This window comes from Thalassophryne amazonica, chromosome 8 (assembly GCF_902500255.1).
Source record: "Thalassophryne amazonica chromosome 8, fThaAma1.1, whole genome shotgun sequence".
NCBI lineage: Eukaryota > Metazoa > Chordata > Actinopteri > Batrachoidiformes > Batrachoididae > Thalassophryne > Thalassophryne amazonica.
This window is the reverse complement of record NC_047110.1, coordinates 15826311-15847952: the sequence shown is the minus strand read 5'-3', so window position 1 is coordinate 15847952 and position 21642 is coordinate 15826311. Positions and strand designations below refer to the sequence as shown.

The window sequence follows — 21642 nt, the reverse complement described above, 5'->3', positions numbered from 1 at the left end:
CTCTCACACTGCACATCTGGCGTGACACTCATGCTTTCAGCATCAATCTCACGCTCTCATGCTCAAGTAAGAAATGTCACACCAAAATAAAAATATCTCCCGTTTATTTTCTGTTGATGACTAGATTAGACCAGACCAGACCACAGCTCATTGTTTCTTAATGAAAAGAGAGGATAAGGAGTGCACCCAAAACAGCTGTTAACATCTACTGACAACATTCTGACTGCAGTATTCTGTGATCACTGATTCACTGAAAACCTGTCACCTGATACATCAGCTGCCTCATGAAGAATTTAGAGAGAGTTTGAGCAAAGCTTCATTGCTTATGGTTCTGAGTCAGCCACTGAGGCGACATAAAAAGTTTTGGATAACAAGGTAAGCCCATAAAAAGCCTAACTTTGGGTCCCTTGCCACTACAGATGGAGCCTCATCAAACTAATTGTGTGTTGAGACAGTTGGCTACAGACTAGTTGCAAACTAGGTAATTTAAAGGACATATCGTATGTTATTTAATGTCCTGGTTAGCAAGTATTAATGATTGTAAGTCTATCTGTGCACATGCTCTGAAAACGTGTGGTTGGTGATGCATTTTATTGATTATATTGACGGAGAAACTGAAGTGTTTTGAACCACTGAATCAATACGAAGCAATTGTGTTGAAATGGTTCAGTGTTTGAAGCAGTTAAATATGTCGACGCCTGCTGGCTAATCTTTAATATAGCACCTGCATGGAACAATTTGAATTTGTATAAAATGTAAATATGCAATAAATAAATAAATAAATAAAATAAAAATACAAAAATATATTAACTATACACATAAATGTAGAAAATACAGGGTAACAGAAAAAAGCCAAAAAAAAAAAAAAAAACTTGTTTCCATTATAGCCCAACAAAATACTCACAGGCAAAAATACATTCATACATAAAAACCCATAACAGTTAATAAAATAAAAATATATAGTATTTTTTAATTTTTTTCTCAATAATAAATAAATTCATTGTTCTCCTGTTGAGCCAATTCTTGGAATAAAAACTGTCTGACACTGTTTTTAAAAAGAGGTTTCGATTCACAAACTCTGATTTAACGAGGCGGATAGTTAAATAATTTAGCTCCAGTGTAGTTGAAGGACGAAGCCCCACAGGTCTTCACCTGAGGAATGACCAGAAACAAGGTACTCCACCGAGTATTAATATTGTGCTGCGCAGCTGTAAATTTAAATGAAAGTGACCAAGTAATTTGAGGCTTGCTTATTCACTATATTAAACATATGATTTAATTTTAATTGTTGAACTCTGAGCTCACCAGGCAACATACTGACCATTCTAAAGTTGGCCTGGCTTTTGTGGGTACGGGGTTGTGCAGACAGGAGAAAGCCAATGATCTTGTTCTGCATAATCTGAAACCTCCCTTGATTACTCTTGGTCAGGCCAGAAAACCAGGCTACACCGGCACAGTACATGTGACACAGTATCAAGGCTGATGGAAGAAGTTTTCTCATGCAAATCCAAATCTTTGGCCTGTCTGTATAAGAACTTTAATTTTGCATTTGACTTGCTGTTCACTTTGTCAGCTATAATAATGGCAGCCAGATAGGGTCTGATATAAATCCAGACCAATATATTTTACACAGGATTTACTCATAATTTTATTTTATTTTACCAGTGTTGTCATTCACTAGGTTGAAACAGTCAGGTGTTTAAAGACATTAATAATATACTTGTTATAATGTGATTGTGGCATCATAAAATACTGTATGTAATAGAGATATAAATTGTGAAATATTTGTTCAGCTAAGCACTGTTATGACCATATTGTACAAAATGAAGGGGGCTTGGGGGCTTCAAATGTTTTTATTTAAAAACAAGATCAATTCAGCAATGTCTGTAGTTCTTCTCTCCAATTTTGGAGAAGACTCATGGGAACAGAAGCTGATGAAGATAGATTTTTTTTTTTCCCAGCTGCCTCCATCCTCCCTATGACTCCTTGCAAATTCACTGCAGAAAATGGTTCTGGGAAGCATTAGCATGGCTAAAAACCATCAGTGAAGCCCCAGCTATTTTAAGCATTTTTCATTATTTGCCTCTTACATGCCGGTAGATGAGCTTACTGAAATATTTTGGAAGAAGGAAGGATCATGGACATGAGAGAATAATCAAACACAGTTTCCCTTCTATTATTATTCTTATTAGTAAAGGAGGACTGCTTTTTTTTTTTTTTTTAAATTAGGGTTGGGGTGCCCAAATTTTTTTTTTTGACGCACGCGCGCAGACTCACATCCAAAAGTTGGCAACCCCGGGTTAGCATGGTGATGTCACTTCCTAGTTTAGCTACTTGCTAACTGCTTCGTTTCTGGTATATTATGTAAAAGCAAGCGAGAAATAAACACTTATAAAAATGAATAGGCTGTTTTTGTAACCTCTGTAACTAAATAACACCTCTGGTGTCATTTTCAAGACATTTGATGGATGTTAGCTTTAATGCTAACTATCGCTAACTCAAAGATAACTTTCTATGGAGTTAAATTTGTCTCATTAATATTAATATGTGCAAATGCACAGAGGGTGATCTACAAATCTGCATATTCTATGACTTGCACAACATCATCAAGTGATGATTTGATTTGAACATGTACAAGACAATAGGATCCTAAAGATTAACTAAACAAATACAAATTATAAATACAATGCTCATACGGGCGAGGGTATGCGTTATTTTAACTCTTATTGTTGTCTTTGCTGTCTTGGTGACTCCCCTCACTAGTCTCCTTCTGGCAGTCAGTTTTTGAGAACTGCCTACTTCAAACACATTTGCCAGAGAGTACAGTTCTGTTTGTAGTTCTTAATGATTGATGTGTAAAGTCCAAGACATATTCACTGACTCAAAAAATGTTCATTTATCCATCTCCCCACTTGTCTAAAGAAAATTGGCTGTAAAAGTGATGATATACTTGTTATACTAAAAGATGCCTTTACTCAGGTGACTCATTACATTGGCTTTGATATTTTTAAACTTATGTCATGTTGTAGAGATTTGTTTTTTATTTGAGTTTAAAGGGTATCATTTTAGAAATCTTAATATGAATTATTGTTATTATTTATTTAATTGGCAGAAAGAAATTGGAATATTTAAAAGCCCATGGGTGTGTGGACTTTCTACATCCACTGTGTGCTGTCAGCAGTTGTGATGTCTGGATGCAAGTCTGATCTGATCACTGCAGACTGTCAAATGATCTGATTTGGGGGGAAATAAATCAGATTTGAGGTCAAGTCTTGCATGCATCATAGGAAGTTTTCCTGGCTTCCTGGTAATTTCTAAAGTATAGTGTTTTCTGTCTTGTCTGCAGTCCGATCTGTTTCTCGTGGGAAGGAGGGAAGCTGTTGTCCAACAATCCGGACTACGATGAGATGGTAGTGACACGGGAGGATTATGAGGAAAACGGACATTATATTTGTGAAGAAAAGTTTGATATTTGACTGGCTGATACTCTTGAGCCTAAAATTTTCCTGGATTTCATGAACATGTAAAATATGTGTCTGAATGAATGAATGAGAAGTGGTGATTGACCTGCTGCCTTTCTGGGTGGTTGGCATCCAGGATCACAGGCATTTCTGCAGTTTGGAGGATGTGGCACCAGCACATGCTCCCACACCTGACCAGACTGAAAATCCGAGCGAACCTGCCAGGTGACTGTATAGCTTAATTCTAATATATTTTTATTAAGAAACAAAATGTTTTTCCTTATGGATTAAGGTTATTTTTTTTTAAGTCAACCTAATACTCATCTTTTCAAACCTGTAGCCACATTTGTTCTGTTAGCCTTGCTATCAGTTGTTTGCGTGGAGGCAGCGTTGCTCTGCACGGATTTTGTATGCTGTTGTGCTTTAGTTTATTTTTATTTTTTGTTTGTTACATGTGTCTGTATTCTAGCTAATGGGCTGAAATGTGTTTTTATTTTTAAGTATGACATATGGCGTATGATGTTGGTTTTAGTTTGCTATATTCACTACGACTGACAACGAAACACATTTTGTGTAATCATTTGTATGTAGGAACAGTTTGCCTTGAAAACTCTCAATTATATATTAACTTATGAGTTAATAAACATTACTTGTAATAGTAATGTGTATTAACTTCTGAGTTAATTGTGATGTTTGTGACAGTTCTCACATTAGCCACCGGGTGTTGTGTTACGCTGGTGTACAAAAGAGGCTTGCTGGAAGTGCTGAAGTTAATAGAACTGCTAGGCTAAGCACTGAGCACGTCGTTCCCAAAGAGGTTATAAATGAGAACCTCTTTTGTTGTTCCGCAGTTCATACATGTCCAAAAATGTTAATAAAACTAGTTAACGAAACCAAAGCTGGGTAGTTCATGACATGGTGTCAGAAGTGGCCTGTGAGAGGAACCAGTTTGAGGCAGTGAAATGGCAATGTTTCATGCACCACAGTCATTTGACGTCATCCAGTCATCGACCTGGCCCATCTGAAGACAACGTTCTCGCTGCGAAGCTTGATGGGAAATTCAAGTCAACACACTGCTGTATGCCATGAGTAAGGAGGCAGAGCCTGTATTCAGCACGTTCACTTTTCCGGAGGACGTTGAGGACTATTATGGAAAAGTTATCAAGCAGTTTGATGAACAGTTTGTGCCGAAGTGGAACATTATTCACAAGCGCATTTTTCCACAGATGCTCACAATGGCAGGGGGAGGTGATCAAGACACTTGTGAGATATTTGTATGAACTGGCGGAATGTTGTGACTTTGGAGCTGCAAAAGATGAACAGATAAGGTATCAGATTGTCATTGGAATTGCAGACATCAAAGTATTTCAGAAACTGCAATTAGAACCAGACGTAACTTTGGAAAAGCCATCAATATTGATCACCAATCTGAGGCATTTTATTGTGGCCAGCCTAAGGCACACCTGTGCAGTAATCATGTTATCTAATCAACATCTTGATATGCTCAGAATTGTGTGGTGGGATGGATTATCTTGGCAAAGGAGAACTGCTCACTAACACAGATTTAGACAGATTTGTGAGCAATATTTTAGAGAAATAGGCATTTTGTGTATGTAGAAAATGTTTTAGATCAGTGTACAAACCGACCAGGGAGTAGTTACCCACCGGAACCGGAGACACCCTCCCAAGTAGAATAGTAAATCTTCCTTGCCAGATGATGATAATAATAATACAAGAAGAAAATGGAGTGTAACACTGTAAGGAATGTGTATTTTTTATGGTATTGAGTTATTGGTATGTTCTGAGAGGTAGTCATACGAAGATCCAGCCACAGTATTTTGTTTTATGTATGTTTTGGTTGTGTACACTGCTGGGAATATTTTTGTTGTTATTAAGGACTGATTTATTTATGTCTTTTTTGGCTAATTTCTTTCTCTTTTTTTATGGAACACAATAAAACATAACATTAAAAACATACATTTTCTCGTAGGGGCAATAAAGGCATTGTCGAAATACAGAGAAATATAAAATAAGAATTACCTAAATAAATACAAGGACTGGGGTTTTACGGATCACAAGGCATGCAATGATATATATATATATATATATATATATATATATATATATATATATATATATGAAGCAAAATCTGGGTATAATTCAAATAAGCACGAAGCGAGATCTATCTCCACAGATCTTTCTATTATGTGGGGAGTATAATTTGTTAAGGGATAAGAAAAGATAAGAAAATAATTTGAAATAATTTATAAACCACTCAAAGGAGGGTTTACTATTTCTCCACTTACTATAATGAATACATTTACCTATTAGTATAATCATATTTATGACGGATATAAAAAAATCGATATAAAATAATATATGAGAAATCTCAAACGCTAGGATGCCATTTATTCTAAGTAACCAGTTTCTTATTTCTACCCAAAACTTCCAGGACATGGGGCATAAGAAAAACGATTTTTTGGTTTAATGCTATAACTAAGGGGGGAGATGTGGTGTGATGTTTGTGACAGTTCTCACATTAGCCACCGGGCGTCGCTGTTAGGCTGAACAGTGTGATGTGAACAAGACTCTTGCCGGAAGTGCTGCAGTTAATAGAAGTACTAGACTAAAATGTTAATAAAACCACTTAACGGAACAAAGGAATGTGCTTAAATCATCTTTACAGTTTATTAGCAAATAATTCCCTTTCAAATTTCCCCGAGATTCTGTATTAAGGAAACATGCTACTACAAGTCAAAAGTCTAATCAGGTCACAGAATCTAATGGTTCACATAATTTTGCGCAACACAGCCTGGACTACCTGTGGCGGGAAGAGCGCTTCGGCCCAAAGAGCTAACAAAGTTTGAAACTGATATAGCTGTGCTAAAATAAGACAGACTGAGAGAATGGCGACAGGGAGAAAACAGATGAAAAAATACAATAACGACAAACTTGATAAAAAACTATTTGAATTTAAGCAAGAGGAAGAAAAGAAGGAGCTGAGTGGTTCAGAGGATGATGGAAAAGGTAAATGTTAGCTTGATACTAGCTAGATAGTAGATATTAACAGCAGTTCACACTTTTATCTTTAATATAGTTCAACTATGACATTTAATCTACTGTAATATTTATTAGAATTCTATTTTCTATGTATATAATACTATACTATAATATACTGTTGTTGACTATAGTTAAACTGTGACATTAAACTCAAGGCTGTATGTGTGTGTAGGTGGTGGGTATGGCACTTGCATGCTTCCATAGTTTAAAAAAAAAAAAAGGAACTGATTCCGTGGCTATGACGTGAAATGATTATAATAATAATTATGTGTGTGTGTGTGTGTGTATATATATATATATATATATACACAACAAAAATATAAACGCAACACTTTTGGTTTTGCTCCCATTTTGTATGAGATGAACTCAAAGATCTAAAACTTTTTCCACATACACAATATCACCATTTCCCTCAAATATTGCTCACAAACCAGTCTAAATCTGTGATAGTGAGCACTTCTCCTTTGCTGAGATAATCCATCCCACCTCACAGGTGTGCCATATCAAGATGCTGATTAGACACCATGATTAGTGCACAGGTGTGCCTTAGACTGTCCACAATAAAAGGCCACTCTGAAAGGTGCAGTTTTGTTTTATTGGGGGGGATACCAGTCAGTATCTGGTGTGACCACCATTTGCCTCATGCAGTGCAACACATCTCCTTCGCATAGAGTTGATCAGGTTGTCAATTGTGGCCTGTGGAATGTTGGTCCACTCCTCTTCAATGGCTGTGCGAAGTTGCTGGATATTGGCAAGACCTGGTACGCGCTGTCATATACGCCGGTCCAGAGCATCCCAAACATGCTCAATGGGTGACATGTCCGGTGAGTATGCCGGCCATGCAAGAACTGGGACATTTTCAGCTTCCAAGAATTGTGTACAGATCCTTGCAACATGGGACCGTGCATTATCCTGCTGCAACATGAGGTGATGTTCTTGGATGTACAGTATGGCACAACAATTGGCCTCAGGATCTCATCACGGTATCTCTGTGCATTCAAAATGCCATCAATAAAATGCACCTGTCTTCTTCGTCCATAACAGACGCCTGCCCATACCATAACCCCACCGCCACCATGAGCCACTCAATCCACAACATTGACATCAGAAAATCGCTCACCCACACGACGCCACACACACTGTCTGCCATCTGCCCTGGACAGTGTGAACCGGGATTCATCCGTGAAGAGAACACCTCTCCAACGTGCCAAACGCCAGCGAATGTGAGCATTTGCCCACTCAAGTCGGTTACGATGACGAACTAGAGTCAGGTTGAGACCCCGATGAGGACGATGAGCATGCAGATGAGCTTCCCTGAGACAGTTTCTGACAGTTTGTGCAGAAATTCTTTGGTTACGCAAACCGATTGTTTCAGCAGCTGTCCGAGTGGCTGGTCTCAGACGATCTTGGAGGTGAACATGCTGGATGTGGAGGTCCTGGGCTGGTGTGGTTACACGTGGTCTGCGGTTGTGAGGCTGGTTGGATGTACTGACAAATTCTCTGAAATGCCTTTGGAGACGGCTTATGGTAGAGAAATGAACATTCAATACACGAGCAACAGCTCTGTGGGTGGGTGTGAATGTCTGACCAAACAATCAGAAACAGACTTCATGAGGGTGGCCTGTCCTGTAATGGGCCCTGTGCTCACTGGCCAGCACCATGGAGCTCGATTGCCATTTGTCATTGAACACCAGATTTGGCATGTCTGCCACTGGCTCCCTGTGTTTTTCACACATGAGCGCATGTTCAATCTGAGCACACGTAACATATGTGAAAGGGTCTGGAGATGCTGTGGAGTATGACCAGTTTGGTAGAGGGTCAGTGATGGTTTGGGGAGTTATGTCCCTGGAAGGATGCAGAGACCTTTACAGACTAGACAATGGCACCCTGACTACGATAAGGTATTGGGATGAAACCCTTGGACCCATTATAGGACCCAGGGTCCACGCTGGTTCAGTGGACCATGGGTTCCTCCCGGTGCATGACAATGCCCGGCCTCATGTGGTGAGAGTATGCAGGCAGTTCCTGGAGGATGAAGGAATTGATGCCATTCCCTGGCCCTCACACTCCCTGACTTAAATCCAATAGAACACCTCCGGGACATAGTTTCGGTCCATCCCACTCCGCCAGGTTGAACCTCAGCCTGTCCAGGAGCTAAGTGATGCCCTGGTCCAGATCTCGGAGGAGATTTTCCAGGACACCATCTGTCATCTTATTAGGATCATGCCCCGATGTTGACAGGCATAAATACAAGCATATAGGGGCCATACAAACTACTGAGTTCCATTTTGAGTTTCTGCAATGAAATTTTGGCAACGTGAACAAGCCTGCTGCATCATCCTTTTGCTTTAATTTTCAGGGTGTCTTTGAATTCAGTCCTATGTAGGTTGACAGTTTTCATTTCCGTCAAACGATGTGACATCCTTTTGTTCCTAACACATTACCCAGTCCATATCAGGAAAGGTATCCAGAGATCTGTTAGTTCTTTAAATTTGTGTGCGTGCGTACATTATGTTACATTATCAACTATTTGGACGGGTTTATTGCTTCTGCCAGTGAAGTTGGGCAGAGGTTATGTTTTCACGCCAGTTTGTCTGTGAACAGCATGTAACCTACAGTTTTTCATATATAGTTATGAATTTTTTTTTCATACAGAGGATTCATATTCTGATAGGCAAGAACCAATTAAATTTTCAAGGTCAAAGTCAAGAGAAATGTTGGAAAATTGGATAAATCCCAATCCCTGAACACTAGGGATGGGTATTGATAAGATTTTATTGATATCGATGCCATTATCGATTCTGCTTATTGATCTGAATCCTTATCGATTCCCTTCTCGATATCTCATGAATTTTGTACTAAAAATAGGCTTTACAGGTTTTCTGTGTATTTCATTGAGTCTTAAAGTAAATAAATATGAAATTAGTCACTGTATCCTTGATCTCTGGACATAAATAAAAATAAACAAAACGGTGTTTCGCTTTGAAGTTATTAATTCAGACTGGATTCTATCGTTCTAACTTGACTCGTCAGAGAGCTGCACAACATTTGGAGCTGTGTGAACAGAACGGAGACAGGAGTCCCAGTTAGTAACTTTAATCCGCACAAAAGTGAATCACGACTCATATTCAGGGATGAAAGTGGTGAAAAACAAAAAAAGCTGAAACCCAAAATTACCCCCCAACACCACCCGCACGAAAATGTTTCAATTCTAGAAGCTCTGAAATGCAATCTGGGACTATTCCAGACGATAAATTGGAGTGAGTGCAGCATCCCATTTAGTGAGGAAAAAAACCAACAAAAAAAACCAACTTTCCTTATTCAAATTCATTCCAGTAGTATTCTGCTCTTACTAGGATGCAGCAGTTTTCTAGTTTGGCAGATAGTTCTGGAGGAAATCACTGAAGAAATTAACACACTGAAAATATGGTTTGACCGAAACAAACTGTCATTAAACTTAAATAAGACAGGGAAGAAATGGAGATGTAAGAGTCACTAGGTGTTCACAGGAAACAATTATTTATTTCTGTATATATGTATGTATGTATTTATTTATGTTCATTGTTAATTGCTATTATATATTTTCTGTTGTGTTTCTATTCGGGTTCTTTTTGTCTCGTTCTCTAAAATTGTATATAATAATCATTAGATTATTAATATATAAACAAAAATAAATTTAAGAAATATTACAATTTGAAAACAAATGCACCTGAACGTGATGAAAGCTTCAGCTACTAAACGCTAACTTTTAACATTGAAAATGCCATAGACATGCTAACGCGTTAGCATCGCTCCCGTTTTTAAGTTATAAAATACATCTATCAACTGTTTCAGAAGACCATAACAGGTCTGTTTAACATAGAAAAAGTAAATAATACGCACAGACGTATGCTCTTTGGGGTTTTAGCGGGGGAAAATTAAACGAAAGAAAGAATAAACGAAGCAATCGATCGAAGCATTGCTTCAATCTGCGAACCACTGCTTCGATTGGTTCAAGGTTCAAAACAAAGCCGCGCTGCAGAAAAGTTGATTAAGGACCCGCTACAGGGTCTGTAATCAATGTAGAGAAATGATCATTTTCCTGACAAACACCCGCCAAAACAACGGCCACTCTGAAGGACCGATAACAGAATCGTTAAGCACAAAGCTTATTGATGTCGGTGGATCGAATAATTTCTTAACGATACCCGAAAGGAACCGGTTCTCGATACCCATCCCTACTGAATACTGAATGAATTTTCAAAAATTCATAACTCTGTCAAAAAAGATGCATGTAGGATGATATCCTTTATCGACGGGCAAAGTTAGTGTGGATCAGATCTGGATTACAGATTTTGTGGTCATTTAAATTTAACATTGAAAACCCCATTTAATGAATATTTTACATTATGTCTTAATCAAACGTGCCCCAATCACTCTCATATTTGAAAGTGAGGTGCAGACTGGCGCTCACTATCGCCTGACAAAGTTTGATCCGGATTTTGGAGTTTGTGGACATTTGAATTTAATATTGAAAAGCCCATTTGGTGTACATTTTGCATTATATCTCAATTGAAAGTGCCTCAGTCACTCTCATTTGTGACAATGAGGTGCAAACTGGCACTCTGAATGAATAGACTAAGTTTGATCTCATCTTCTGATCCGTATTGCGGATTCAGCAAATATTTGATTTTAACATTGAAAAGCCCCTTTGATCTATATTTTGTATTGTATTTTAGCTTATAAAAAGCCACTTCTAACAGGACTTTGACCTTGAAAATGTTTTCCAAAGTAAGAATTGGTGGAATTGGAAACTAGTGTTGATGGAGGTTTGCACTTTATGAGCATGGTGCTATAGTTTAGATATGTAACATAAAAGGAAAAAATAATAATTATACTAATTTAGTCACTCAGATCGTCCTTTGGGATCTTGCTGTTCCATTGTAAAAATGTGTAGGATGCAAATGTGATGTACGGTAGCTCGTTTCCACTCTTGTACTGGGCAAATTTGCCATTTCCACTTTTGCATCCCACATATACCATCCACGGAACAATGTGTACCTGACATGCTGCTTTAACACTGCTTAAAGCTGCTAATGTACAGTGAGGAAAATAAGTATTTGAACACCCTGCTATTTTGCAAGTTCTTCCACTTAGAAATCATAGAGGGGTCTGAAATTTTCATCTTAGGTGCATGTCCACTGTGAGAGACATAATCTAAAAACAAAAATCTGGAAATCACATTGTATGATTTTTTTAATAATTTATTTGTATGTTACTTCTGCAAATAAGTATTTGAACACCTGTGAAAATCAATATTAATATTTCTACAGTAGCCTTTGTTTGCAGTTGCAGAGGTCACACATTTCTTGTAGTTTTTCACCAGGTTTGCACACACTGCAGCAGGGATTTTGGTCCAGTCCTCCATACAGATCTTCTCTAGATCTTTCAGGTTTGGAGTTTCAGCTCCCTCCAAAGATTTTCTATTGAGTTCAGGTCTGGAGACTGGCCAGGCCACTCCAGGACCTTGAAATGCTTCTTACGGAGCCCCTCCTTAGTTGCCCTGGCTGTGTGTTTGGGGTCATTGTCATTCTGGAAGACCCAGCCATGACCCATCTTCAATGCTCTTACTGAGGGAAGGAGGTTGTTTGCCAAAATCTCACAATACATGACCCCATCCATCCTCCCTTCAATACGGTGCAGTCGTCCTGTCCCCTTTGCAGAAGAGCACCCCCAGAGTATGATGTTTCCACCCCCATGCTTCACGGTTGGGATGGTTTTCTTGGGGTTGTTCTCATCCTCTAAACATGGTAAGTGGAGTTGATTCCAAAAAGGTCTATTCTGGTCTCATCTGACCACATGACCTTCTCCCATGCCTTCTGTGGATCATCCAGATGGTCACTGGTGAACTTCAAACGGGCCTGGACATGTGCTGGCTTGAACAGGGGGACCTTGCTGCCCTGCAGGATTTTAAACCATGACAGCATCATGTGTTACTAATTTAATCTTGCAGAATAAGAGGGCTTCTTAAAGAAAAATTAACAGGTCTGTGTGAGCCAGAATTCTTGCTTCTTGGTAGGGGATAGTTTTAGATTATGTCTCTCACAGTGGACATGCACCTAAGATGAAAATTTCAGACCCCTCCATGATTTCTAAGTGGGAGAACTTGCAAAACCGCAGGGTGTTCAAATACTTATTTTCCTCACTGTAACTTTATGGGCAAAATATAAATAGATCACACACTCCAGTAATGCGACTTCTACGCTTTGTTTACTAAAGTAGGTAAACGTGAACTTTGACTGGAGGATTAGACATTGTCATGGCACATGCATGTTGATAATGCTGATTTAGCTTATAATGCACCTTATCTCAGATCAACTGTGAGCAGATACACTCAGCTAAATGGTTCACCTTCACAATAATGTTAGCCATCAAGCAAAATAGAACACAATGTAGTTTGGTTTTTTTTTTTGTTTTGTTTTTTTAACCTTGCCAAAATCACATACTCACTTATACTTTGTGGCTCTATGTACCTACCTCGTTTATTACATTTTTGCAGTTATTGACAATTTGATAAACCGTTGACCAATTTCTCAAAAAACAAAACAAAAAAAAAAACAAAAAAAAACAGAAAAAAAACATTTTAAGTGTCATTTGCTTTACAAATGGTTTTAGTAATTTGGGTTTTTACTCCCACTGTTACAAGATAAAATATTAGCTGTGGACAAGTCATCTAAGAAGAGGCCTGCAGCTGACTTTGAAGAGGAGGAACCAACTAGTGCTGTTGGGTACTCGACATTAGTTTTATTTTATTACATATATTTGATATGTTCCAATTATATATTTATATTTGACATGGTTGTTTTTGACCAAATGAATTAAATACTAAATTCATTTTTTTCTTAACTCCTCCAGAAATGAGGTGCAGTCCATGTTGGAGAAATTCGGAGGTAAGCAGTTTTGTTGTACTTTGTCCTCATTATTAGTACAGTGTGTTTAACCTCAGTACTTGCACTGTAGGCTAATAAAATAAATTTGTTACATTTAGTCAAGTATGATTTATAAGGAAAAATATATTTTTAAGTATTCAAGACACTTTAGAAAATCTTCTAATATTTTGGCAAAAAGGTGTATTGGTCCAAGAATAAAGTGACTATTTTCTGGAGTATAAGTCATGGTATGCTTACTAGTTTGGGAGGCCCTGTGACTTATACACTGGTGTGACTTAATATACCAAAAAAAAAAAAAAAAAAAAAATCACATTTGTTATTATTAATAAAAAACTATTGTGACTCTTTACATAGGTATTTCTCAGGAATCAAAGCAATAAACAAAATAAATAACATAAAAGAGTAATTGGCAATAATTAAAAAGTACACCTCAACAATGCACAAAAATCTCAAAGGGCTGATAATATAGGAAAAAAGGTATGACTTATCTATGGGTTTTTCCCTCTTCAGGAAACATTTTGGTGTGACTTATACACCGGAAAATATGGTAAATTATGATGACAGTAAAGTTGTAATTCTTAAAACATATACTCACAGCTGAATAAAATTGTAATTTTATGAAAATGAGACTGCTTCTGTCTCACAGATTTCATCATATTTCCAGAAATGGTTTGTAATATTTATGTTCATAAGTTGTTTTATGTGGTGCTGATTCTGAAGCATTTTGCTATAAAATATCAAACATTTTCTAACCACATTGACTTTTTTGACTCGTAACTCTGCATTAATTCTTGGTGAGCAAGTGAGTTGAGCATTGTGAGTGTGTAGGGAGCATCCAGCAAGTACTTGAATGTACCTTTGCACCAATACTTTTCCTCGTACAGATATTGTACTGTGTGCTCAGAGTGCAGAATTGCTCCCTTGTGAGGATAGTTTTCTGCTTGCATACACTGTTCTTTCTACTTGTGTTTCATTATTTTTATGTGTGGGACTTCTGGAACAAAATTAACAACATACACCTTGTCACCAAGCTGTGCAGTTTGTCTTCTCTGGATCATATTCAGAGTCTTTTAAGACAAAAAGAAAAAAAAAAAAAATGCCTCCCCCTGTGACTGTTAGCATCTCCACTGCAGTCCCTGGCTACCTTCAATGTCTTGTCATAGATGAACTCCCATAACAAAGAAAGTGAATTCAGCCCTGTTAAAACATTTTGGAGGAAGAAAATACATAATTATGTGCTTCTGCCAAGCGGTTCATGTGGTTCCTGGTTGAAGACCGCCCCTGTCCATTTTCCATGTAATGTGGAGTTGTATCAGGAAGGGCATCCGGTATAAAACCTGTGCCAAGTCACCTTGCAGGTCCATAGCAGGTGTGCTGTGGTGACCTCAAGTGAAAACCAGAAAACCATTTCTACCTATAGCGGTAGGTAGAAATGCGCCTTGCTCGAAGCGTGGTGTTGCCAGATACAGACGATGGTTTCCACCTCAAAAGTTATAAAACCATTTCCATCTACTGCAGCAGTCTGAGTGGCTGAGTTCTCTATGAGGAAAGAGTTCATGCACTCTTTAGTTTTGTTTTAAAATGTTGTGTGGGCCGCTGAAGAGGAGGTACTGCTGGCCCACCACCACAAGATGGCGCCCTGCTTGAAGTGCGGGCTTCAAGCACGAGAGGGCGTCGGAGCAACCGGGAGTGACAGCTGTCACTCATCATCCATACCAGCTGTCACTCATCCACTACACATCACCACCACCATAAAGGCCGGACTGCAACTCCAACTCCCCGCCGAGAAATCAGCTACCAATCAGGTAATTTCTCTGCTAAGCTTAACTGTGACTAATAGTCTGATCTCATTTGCAGCCGTATCTGTTGAATTGGCGTTTGGTGTGGACTGCGACGGCTTCGCCTCACACCCCAAACCAGATAAGTGGTTTCACAGGAGCTGTACGAGTGTGTGATTGGAGGTGGAGGTTCTCCCTCCTAACTAAACACTGACTGTGGGATTACTGAGTGTGCAAACTCACACTCATCAGTACTGTCTCTGTTCTCTGCCAGCAGTACCGGGTCTGACTGCTGAAGACAGTGGCCACCTGGGGCGCAGGGCTTGGCGGCTCCGGTGTTCTTCAGATCCGTTGGTGGTGGAAGCTGTGTGGGATCCGGCTCTTCTCTCGCCAGATGTCTTCTATCGTCGAGCCTGCCCACACGTCATCTTGTGTATAATTGACATTCCACCATATTGTTATTGTCTGTACTTCGTTGTGCGATTCACAACATTAAATTGTTACTTTTTGGCTTATCCATTGTCCGTTCATTAACGCCCCCTGTTGTGGGTCCGTGTCACGACACTTTCACAACATTAAAATATATTTAAAATATGCCTAACTGATCCCAAACCAGACAGCATTTTATTCATCCACCCAATTCTATTTTTACAATTTCATCAGATGAGACAAGACGAAATACCTTCACCAATGACCTTTTTTTTATGACAGGCTGGACGCAATATATAATATAACACAATGGTAAAATACCCTCGGCCGTATGAGCATCTATATTATAATAGCCAAGTGGCCTGTTGTGTGCATCTGTGTGTATGGCTTCAATCACCCAAAAGCGGGGAGAGCTGACATTTGCCATTTGGTATGCTTATGTATTTTGGGTCAAGGATAAATGTTTTGAAAACGGAAAGTCTATAGGACAAATATTTTTTGAGAAATTATTGATTTTATCTAACCAGTAAACAATGGACTTTGTGCTCCCAAGCACCATGGGAGTTTGGGGATTTGGGGTTTTAAATGTTGTTGTGGTTCATGTTAGTTTTACAATGTTGTTAGTGTTATTGAGTTATTGTGTTTTGTAGTTCAGATGATTTAGTCAGTTTAGTTAAGTGTTATGTTGCTGTTACCATGAGCGACTTGAGTATCATACTCTTGGTACCATAAGTGAAAAGTGTAGAGCTTTTAATGGCTTCTGCCACAGTCTCTGTTCATCAAATTAAAAGCACCTGCTTATAGCAGAATTCAGAAAAGACAAAAAGCTCTGCTTCTATGCATACAATTTTGATCGCAAACTGTGGAGAGCTGACCCTTTCCATTTGTTATGTTTATTTATTTTGGGTCAAGGACGAATGGTGCCAAAACTGAACGTTGATACGATTAATATTTTTAGAGAAGTTGCATATATTAGCTAGCAACGCTGAACAGTGGACATTAATATTTACATTATGACTCTATGAACATGGCATTTCAGCCGGGGGCAGTAAATCATCTATATATTAAAAGCGTGTGTGTGTGTGTGAGTGAGAATTTATTTAATAAATTCAATGTAAGTATATAATTGTAAATATGTTTAAAAATACATGGATGACACAAGAAAGTGAAAACACTTATTTCCATTGTGGTCCATTTAAAAATCAAATGACAAACTGTGTGGGCGAATGTGACAGACAAATTCCCTCGGCTCTTTCTTTCTGGTGGTGCATTTCACAATCATTCATATGGGCAAGCTACCACTGCCAGAACATGTATGATGTTTACAGCAGCTGCTACAGAAAACTCTGATGTACTTGTCTGTGCTGTGCTTTTGTTTCGCCATTTTAACATTTCTGACTTGATTCATTTAAGGAATTTTACCACCATTCATCGTAGTCTGAGTTCATCATGTTACTGACTTGCAGTAATGATAAAAATTTCAGCCCCACTGCTGCATGTCATTTCCTGATTTATCAGTCTCTCTCTCTTATCATTCTTCCACTGCCACTATCAAATGAAGTCACAACACTAGAGTCCCTTGATTGATGAGAGTAGTATCAACTCAGAACATGACCCCACTTTGGTTCCAACTGCACTGAACTACTGAAAGAACCTTTTATGTTTTGAGCAATTTTAAAAGTAATTTAACCACATACAGCAACACATCCAGGTACAGGTACTATCAAAATAAATATAAAAATAGTTAAGCTATCACATTTACATAAATTTACAATTTATGATGATTTATGTAATTAATTTAAAGCCTGATTTATGCCTCTGCAGCTCTGTACCTCTGTGCCATGCAATGATGTGCGTGACAGTTTAAAGTTCTCCATCACTGGATTATGTTTTATTCTGGACTAATTTGACCCTCAACAAGCTTTTCTTTCTGCAGTCATCACATCCAAATCAAATTTAAGCTGAACAAGTTCCTCTTTTATCGACTTCATGCTTTCAGAAAGCACTGTAACTAGGTTTAAGGATATGATTCCTTCTTTATGTTCTCTAATGCCATATACCAACACAGTGCAGAGTAGCTACCTAAACTCTGTAAGTGAGATAGAGTATCTCGTCAATAGTTTTATGTCCTCATTGAAGACAACTTTGGATGTTGTAGCTCCTCTGAAAAAGAGAGCTTTAAATCAGTGCCTGACTCCGTGGTATAACTCACAAACTCGCAGCTTAAAGCAGATAACCCGTAAGTTGGAGAGGAAATGGCGTCTCACTAATTTATAAGATCTTCACTTAGCCTGGAAAAAGAGTCTGTTGCTCTATAAAAAAGCCCTCCGTAAAGCTAGGACATCTTACTACTCATCACTAATTGAAGAAAATAAGAACAACCCCAGGTTTCTTTTCAGCACTGTAGCCAGGCTGACAGAGAGTCAGAGCTCTATTGAGCCGAGTATTCCTTTAACTTGACTAGTAATGACTTCATGGCTTTCTTTGCTAATAAAATTTTAACTATTAGAGAAAAAATTACTCATAACCATCCCAAAGACATATCGTTATCGTTGGCTGCTTTCAGTGATGCCGGTATTTGGTTAGACTCTTTCTCTCCGATTGTTCTGTCTGAGTTATTTTCATTAGTTACTTCCTCCAAACCATCAACATGTCTATTAGACCCCATTCCTACCAGGCTGCTCAAGGAAGCCCTACCATTAATTAATGCTTCGATCTTAAATATGATTAATCTATCTTTATTAGTTGGCTATGTACCACAGGCTTTTAAGGTGGCAGTAATTAAACCATTACTTAAAAAGCCATCACTTGACCCAGCTATCTTAGCTAATTATAGGCCAATCTCCAACCTTCCTTTTCTCTCAAAAATTCTTGAAAGGGTAGTTGTAAAACAGCTAACTGATCATCTGCAGAGGAATGGTCTATTTGAAGAGTTTCAGTCAGGTTTTAGAATTCATCATAGTACAGAAACAGCATTAGTGAAGGTTACAAATTATCTTCTTATGGCCTCAGACAGTGGACTCATCTCTGTGCTTGTTCTGTTAGACCTCAGTGCTGCTTTTGATACTGTTGATAAAATTTTATCACAGAGATTAGAGCATGCCATAGGTATTAAAGGCACTGCGCTGCGGTGGTTTGAATCATATTTATCTAATAGATTACAATTTGTTCATGTAAATGGGAAATCTTCTTCACAGACTAAGGTTAATTATGGAGTTCCACAAGGTTCTGTGCTAGGACCAATTTTATTCACTGTATACATGTTTCCCTTAGGCAGTATTATTAGACGGCATTGCTTAAATTTTCATTGTTACGCAGATGATACCCAGCTTTATCTATCCATGAAGCCAGAGGACACACACCAATTAGCTAAACTGCAGGATTGTCTTACAGACATAAAGACATGGATGACCTCTAATTTCCTGCTTTTAAACTCAGATAAAACTGAAGTTATTGTACTTGGCCCCACAAATCTTAGAAACATGGTGTCTAACTAGATCCTTACTCTGGATGGCATTACCCTGACCTCTAGTAATACTGTGAGAAATCTTGGAGTCATTTTTGATCAGGATATGTCATTCAATGCGCATATTAAACAAATATGTAGGACTGCTTTTTTGCATTTGTGCAATATCTCTAAAATTAGAAAGGTCTTGTCTCAGAGTGATGCTGAAAAACTAATTCATGCATTTATTTCCTCTAGGCTGGACTATTGTAATTCATTATTATCAGGTTGTCCTAAAAGTTCCCTGAAAAGCCTTCAGTTAATTCAAAATGCTGCAGCTAGAGTACTAACAGGGACTAGAAGGAGAGAGCATATCTCACCCATATTGGCCTCTCTTCATTGGCTTCCTGTTAATTCTAGAATAGAATTTAAAATTCTTCTTCTTACTTATAAGGTTTTGAATAATCAGGTCCCATCTTATCTTAGGGACCTCATAGTAGCATATCACCCCAATAGAGCGCTTCGCTCTCAGACTGCAGGCTTACTTGTAGTTCCTAGGGTTTGTAAGAGTAGAATGGGAGGCAGAGCCTTCAGCTTTCAGGCTCCTCTCCTGTGGAACCAGCTCCCAATTCAGATCAGGGAGACAGACACCCTCTCTACATTTAAGATTAGGCTTAAAACTTTCCTTTTTGCTAAAGCTTATAATTAGGGCTGGATCAGGTGACCCTGAACCATCCCTTAGTTATGCTGCTATAGACTTAGACTGCTGGGGGGTTCCCATGATGCACTGAGTGTTTCTTTCTCTTTTTGCTCTGTATGCACCACTCTGCATTTGGACCATTCAAGATCCTCAAAATCCTCAGTCCTGCCGCAGTGAGGCTCCGACTCCCAGCTTCACTGCGGATCCACCCGGTTTTTCACGTGTCCAGACTCAAGCCTCACCACACCTCACCCCTCTGTGCTCCCGGTCCGGCGCCGCCTCCTGCCCGGATCATTGACGGGGAGCCGGCTTGGACAGTGTGCCGGCTCCTGGACGTCCGTCGAATGGGCCGGGGGTTCCAGTATTTGGTGGACTGGGAGGGGTATGGACCCGAAGAATGCTCCTGGGTGAAGAGGAGCTTCATCCTGGATCCGGCCCTCCTGGCCGATTTCTACCGTCGACACCCGGACAAGCCTGGTCAGGCGCCAGGAGGCGCCCGTTGAGGGGGGGGGTCCTGTTGTGTGGGCCGCCAGAAGAGGAGGTACTGCTGGCCCACCACCAGAGGGCACCCTGCCTGAAGTGTGGGCTTCAGGCACGAGAGGGCGCTGCCGCCACGGACAAAGCCGGGAGTGACAGCTGTCACTCATTAATTCCTGACAGCTGTCACACATTCTTCATCATCGCACTCCATAAAACCCAGACGTCATCTCCACCTCATCGCCGAGATATCGTACTTCATTGGAGGTAATATCCTCAGCCATTTGTGTTTACTGATATGCTGTATATTGTGAGTGTTTGCAGGAGTACCGGTCCCTCTTCCTGTGGAGGCTGAGTGAGTGCAGGATGGCACTCTTTTCCTCTGAGGCATCACTGTAAATACATCAGCATATTGAGTGAGAGGTGGAGGTGGTATTCCCACCGTTGTTGTTACTGGGTGTGCACACAGCTACACTTGACTGTCTTTGTTCTCGCCAGCAGTACCAGATCCGACAGTCGGGGACGGTGATCACCTGGGAATTCGGGACTTGGCGGCTCCAGTATTCACCAGGTTCGGTGGCGGCGGAAATCGTGTGGTTCCGGCTCTTCTCAGGACAGAGGTCTTCTATCCTCGAGCCTGCCCACACGTCACCTCTGTGGATTGACTGTAATCTTATTCTGAGATTGTCTGTATGTTCGTTGTGCTCCTTCACAACATTAAATTGTTAATTTTTGGCTCATCTATTGACCGTTCATTTGCGCCCCCTGTTGTGGGTCCGTGTCACTACACTTTCACAACAGCCACAATGGAGTTGGAAAAAACAATAATTAATAATTAATTTAAGGGGTTTAACAAAAATATCACTTATTTATTGAACATGGGCAGTGTATACATTAGTCTCCATTTGAAGGCCTCATGTTGCTATGAGTCACTTTTACAGACAGTTTTTCTTTGGACAAGCGGGGATGGATACATGAATATTTCCAAGACACTGAATAAGTGTTTGACTTCCCTTACATCAGGCCTTAATGAATACAAACAGTGTGGCACTGGGCCTCATGTATCAAAGTTGCGTACTTGTGGTGTAAATTTATGGTGTAAATTTGAAGTACACCAAAGTTGCCGTGACATGTATCAAGCAGTGCGCACCTGCCCATTTCCAGCGTACGCCCGACATGACCTTGATAAATGCGGCGGGTGAAAACATTCGTAATTATAATAAACACGCCCATAAATATTCAGACTCCGCTTCAGACACACCCTCATTTTACGACATGGAAGCCAGGAAGACGGCAAAGAAAAAGAACTCCACCAATCACGACGCGTGCCAATAGAGCGTCAAAAGCGGCCGTCGTATCACTT

General features: G+C 39.4%; 2 protein-coding genes across 3 annotated transcripts in view; both read left to right on the top strand.

Moving 5' to 3' along the window:
- Positions 1-5279, top strand: part of actr6 (actin related protein 6) — a 33414-nt gene extending 28135 nt beyond the window's left edge. Inside the window, exons 11-12 of the mRNA XM_034175762.1 lie at positions 3347-3555; positions 3625-5279. Of these exons, the coding sequence (XP_034031653.1) occupies positions 3347-3476 (130 nt within the window). The 3' untranslated portion in view covers positions 3477-3555; positions 3625-5279. The remainder of the gene's footprint in view (positions 1-3346; positions 3556-3624) is intronic.
- Positions 5280-6126: 847 nt separating this feature from the next.
- The window catches only part of sycp3 (synaptonemal complex protein 3), a 79872-nt gene continuing 64356 nt past the window's right edge, over positions 6127-21642 (top strand). For both annotated transcript variants that reach the window (XM_034175764.1, XM_034175763.1), the window contains exons 1-3: positions 6127-6488; positions 13204-13288; positions 13416-13450. In XM_034175764.1, coding sequence (XP_034031655.1) covers positions 6368-6488; positions 13204-13288; positions 13416-13450 — 241 coding nt within the window. In that variant the 5' untranslated portion in view covers positions 6127-6367. The remainder of the gene's footprint in view (positions 6489-13203; positions 13289-13415; positions 13451-21642) is intronic.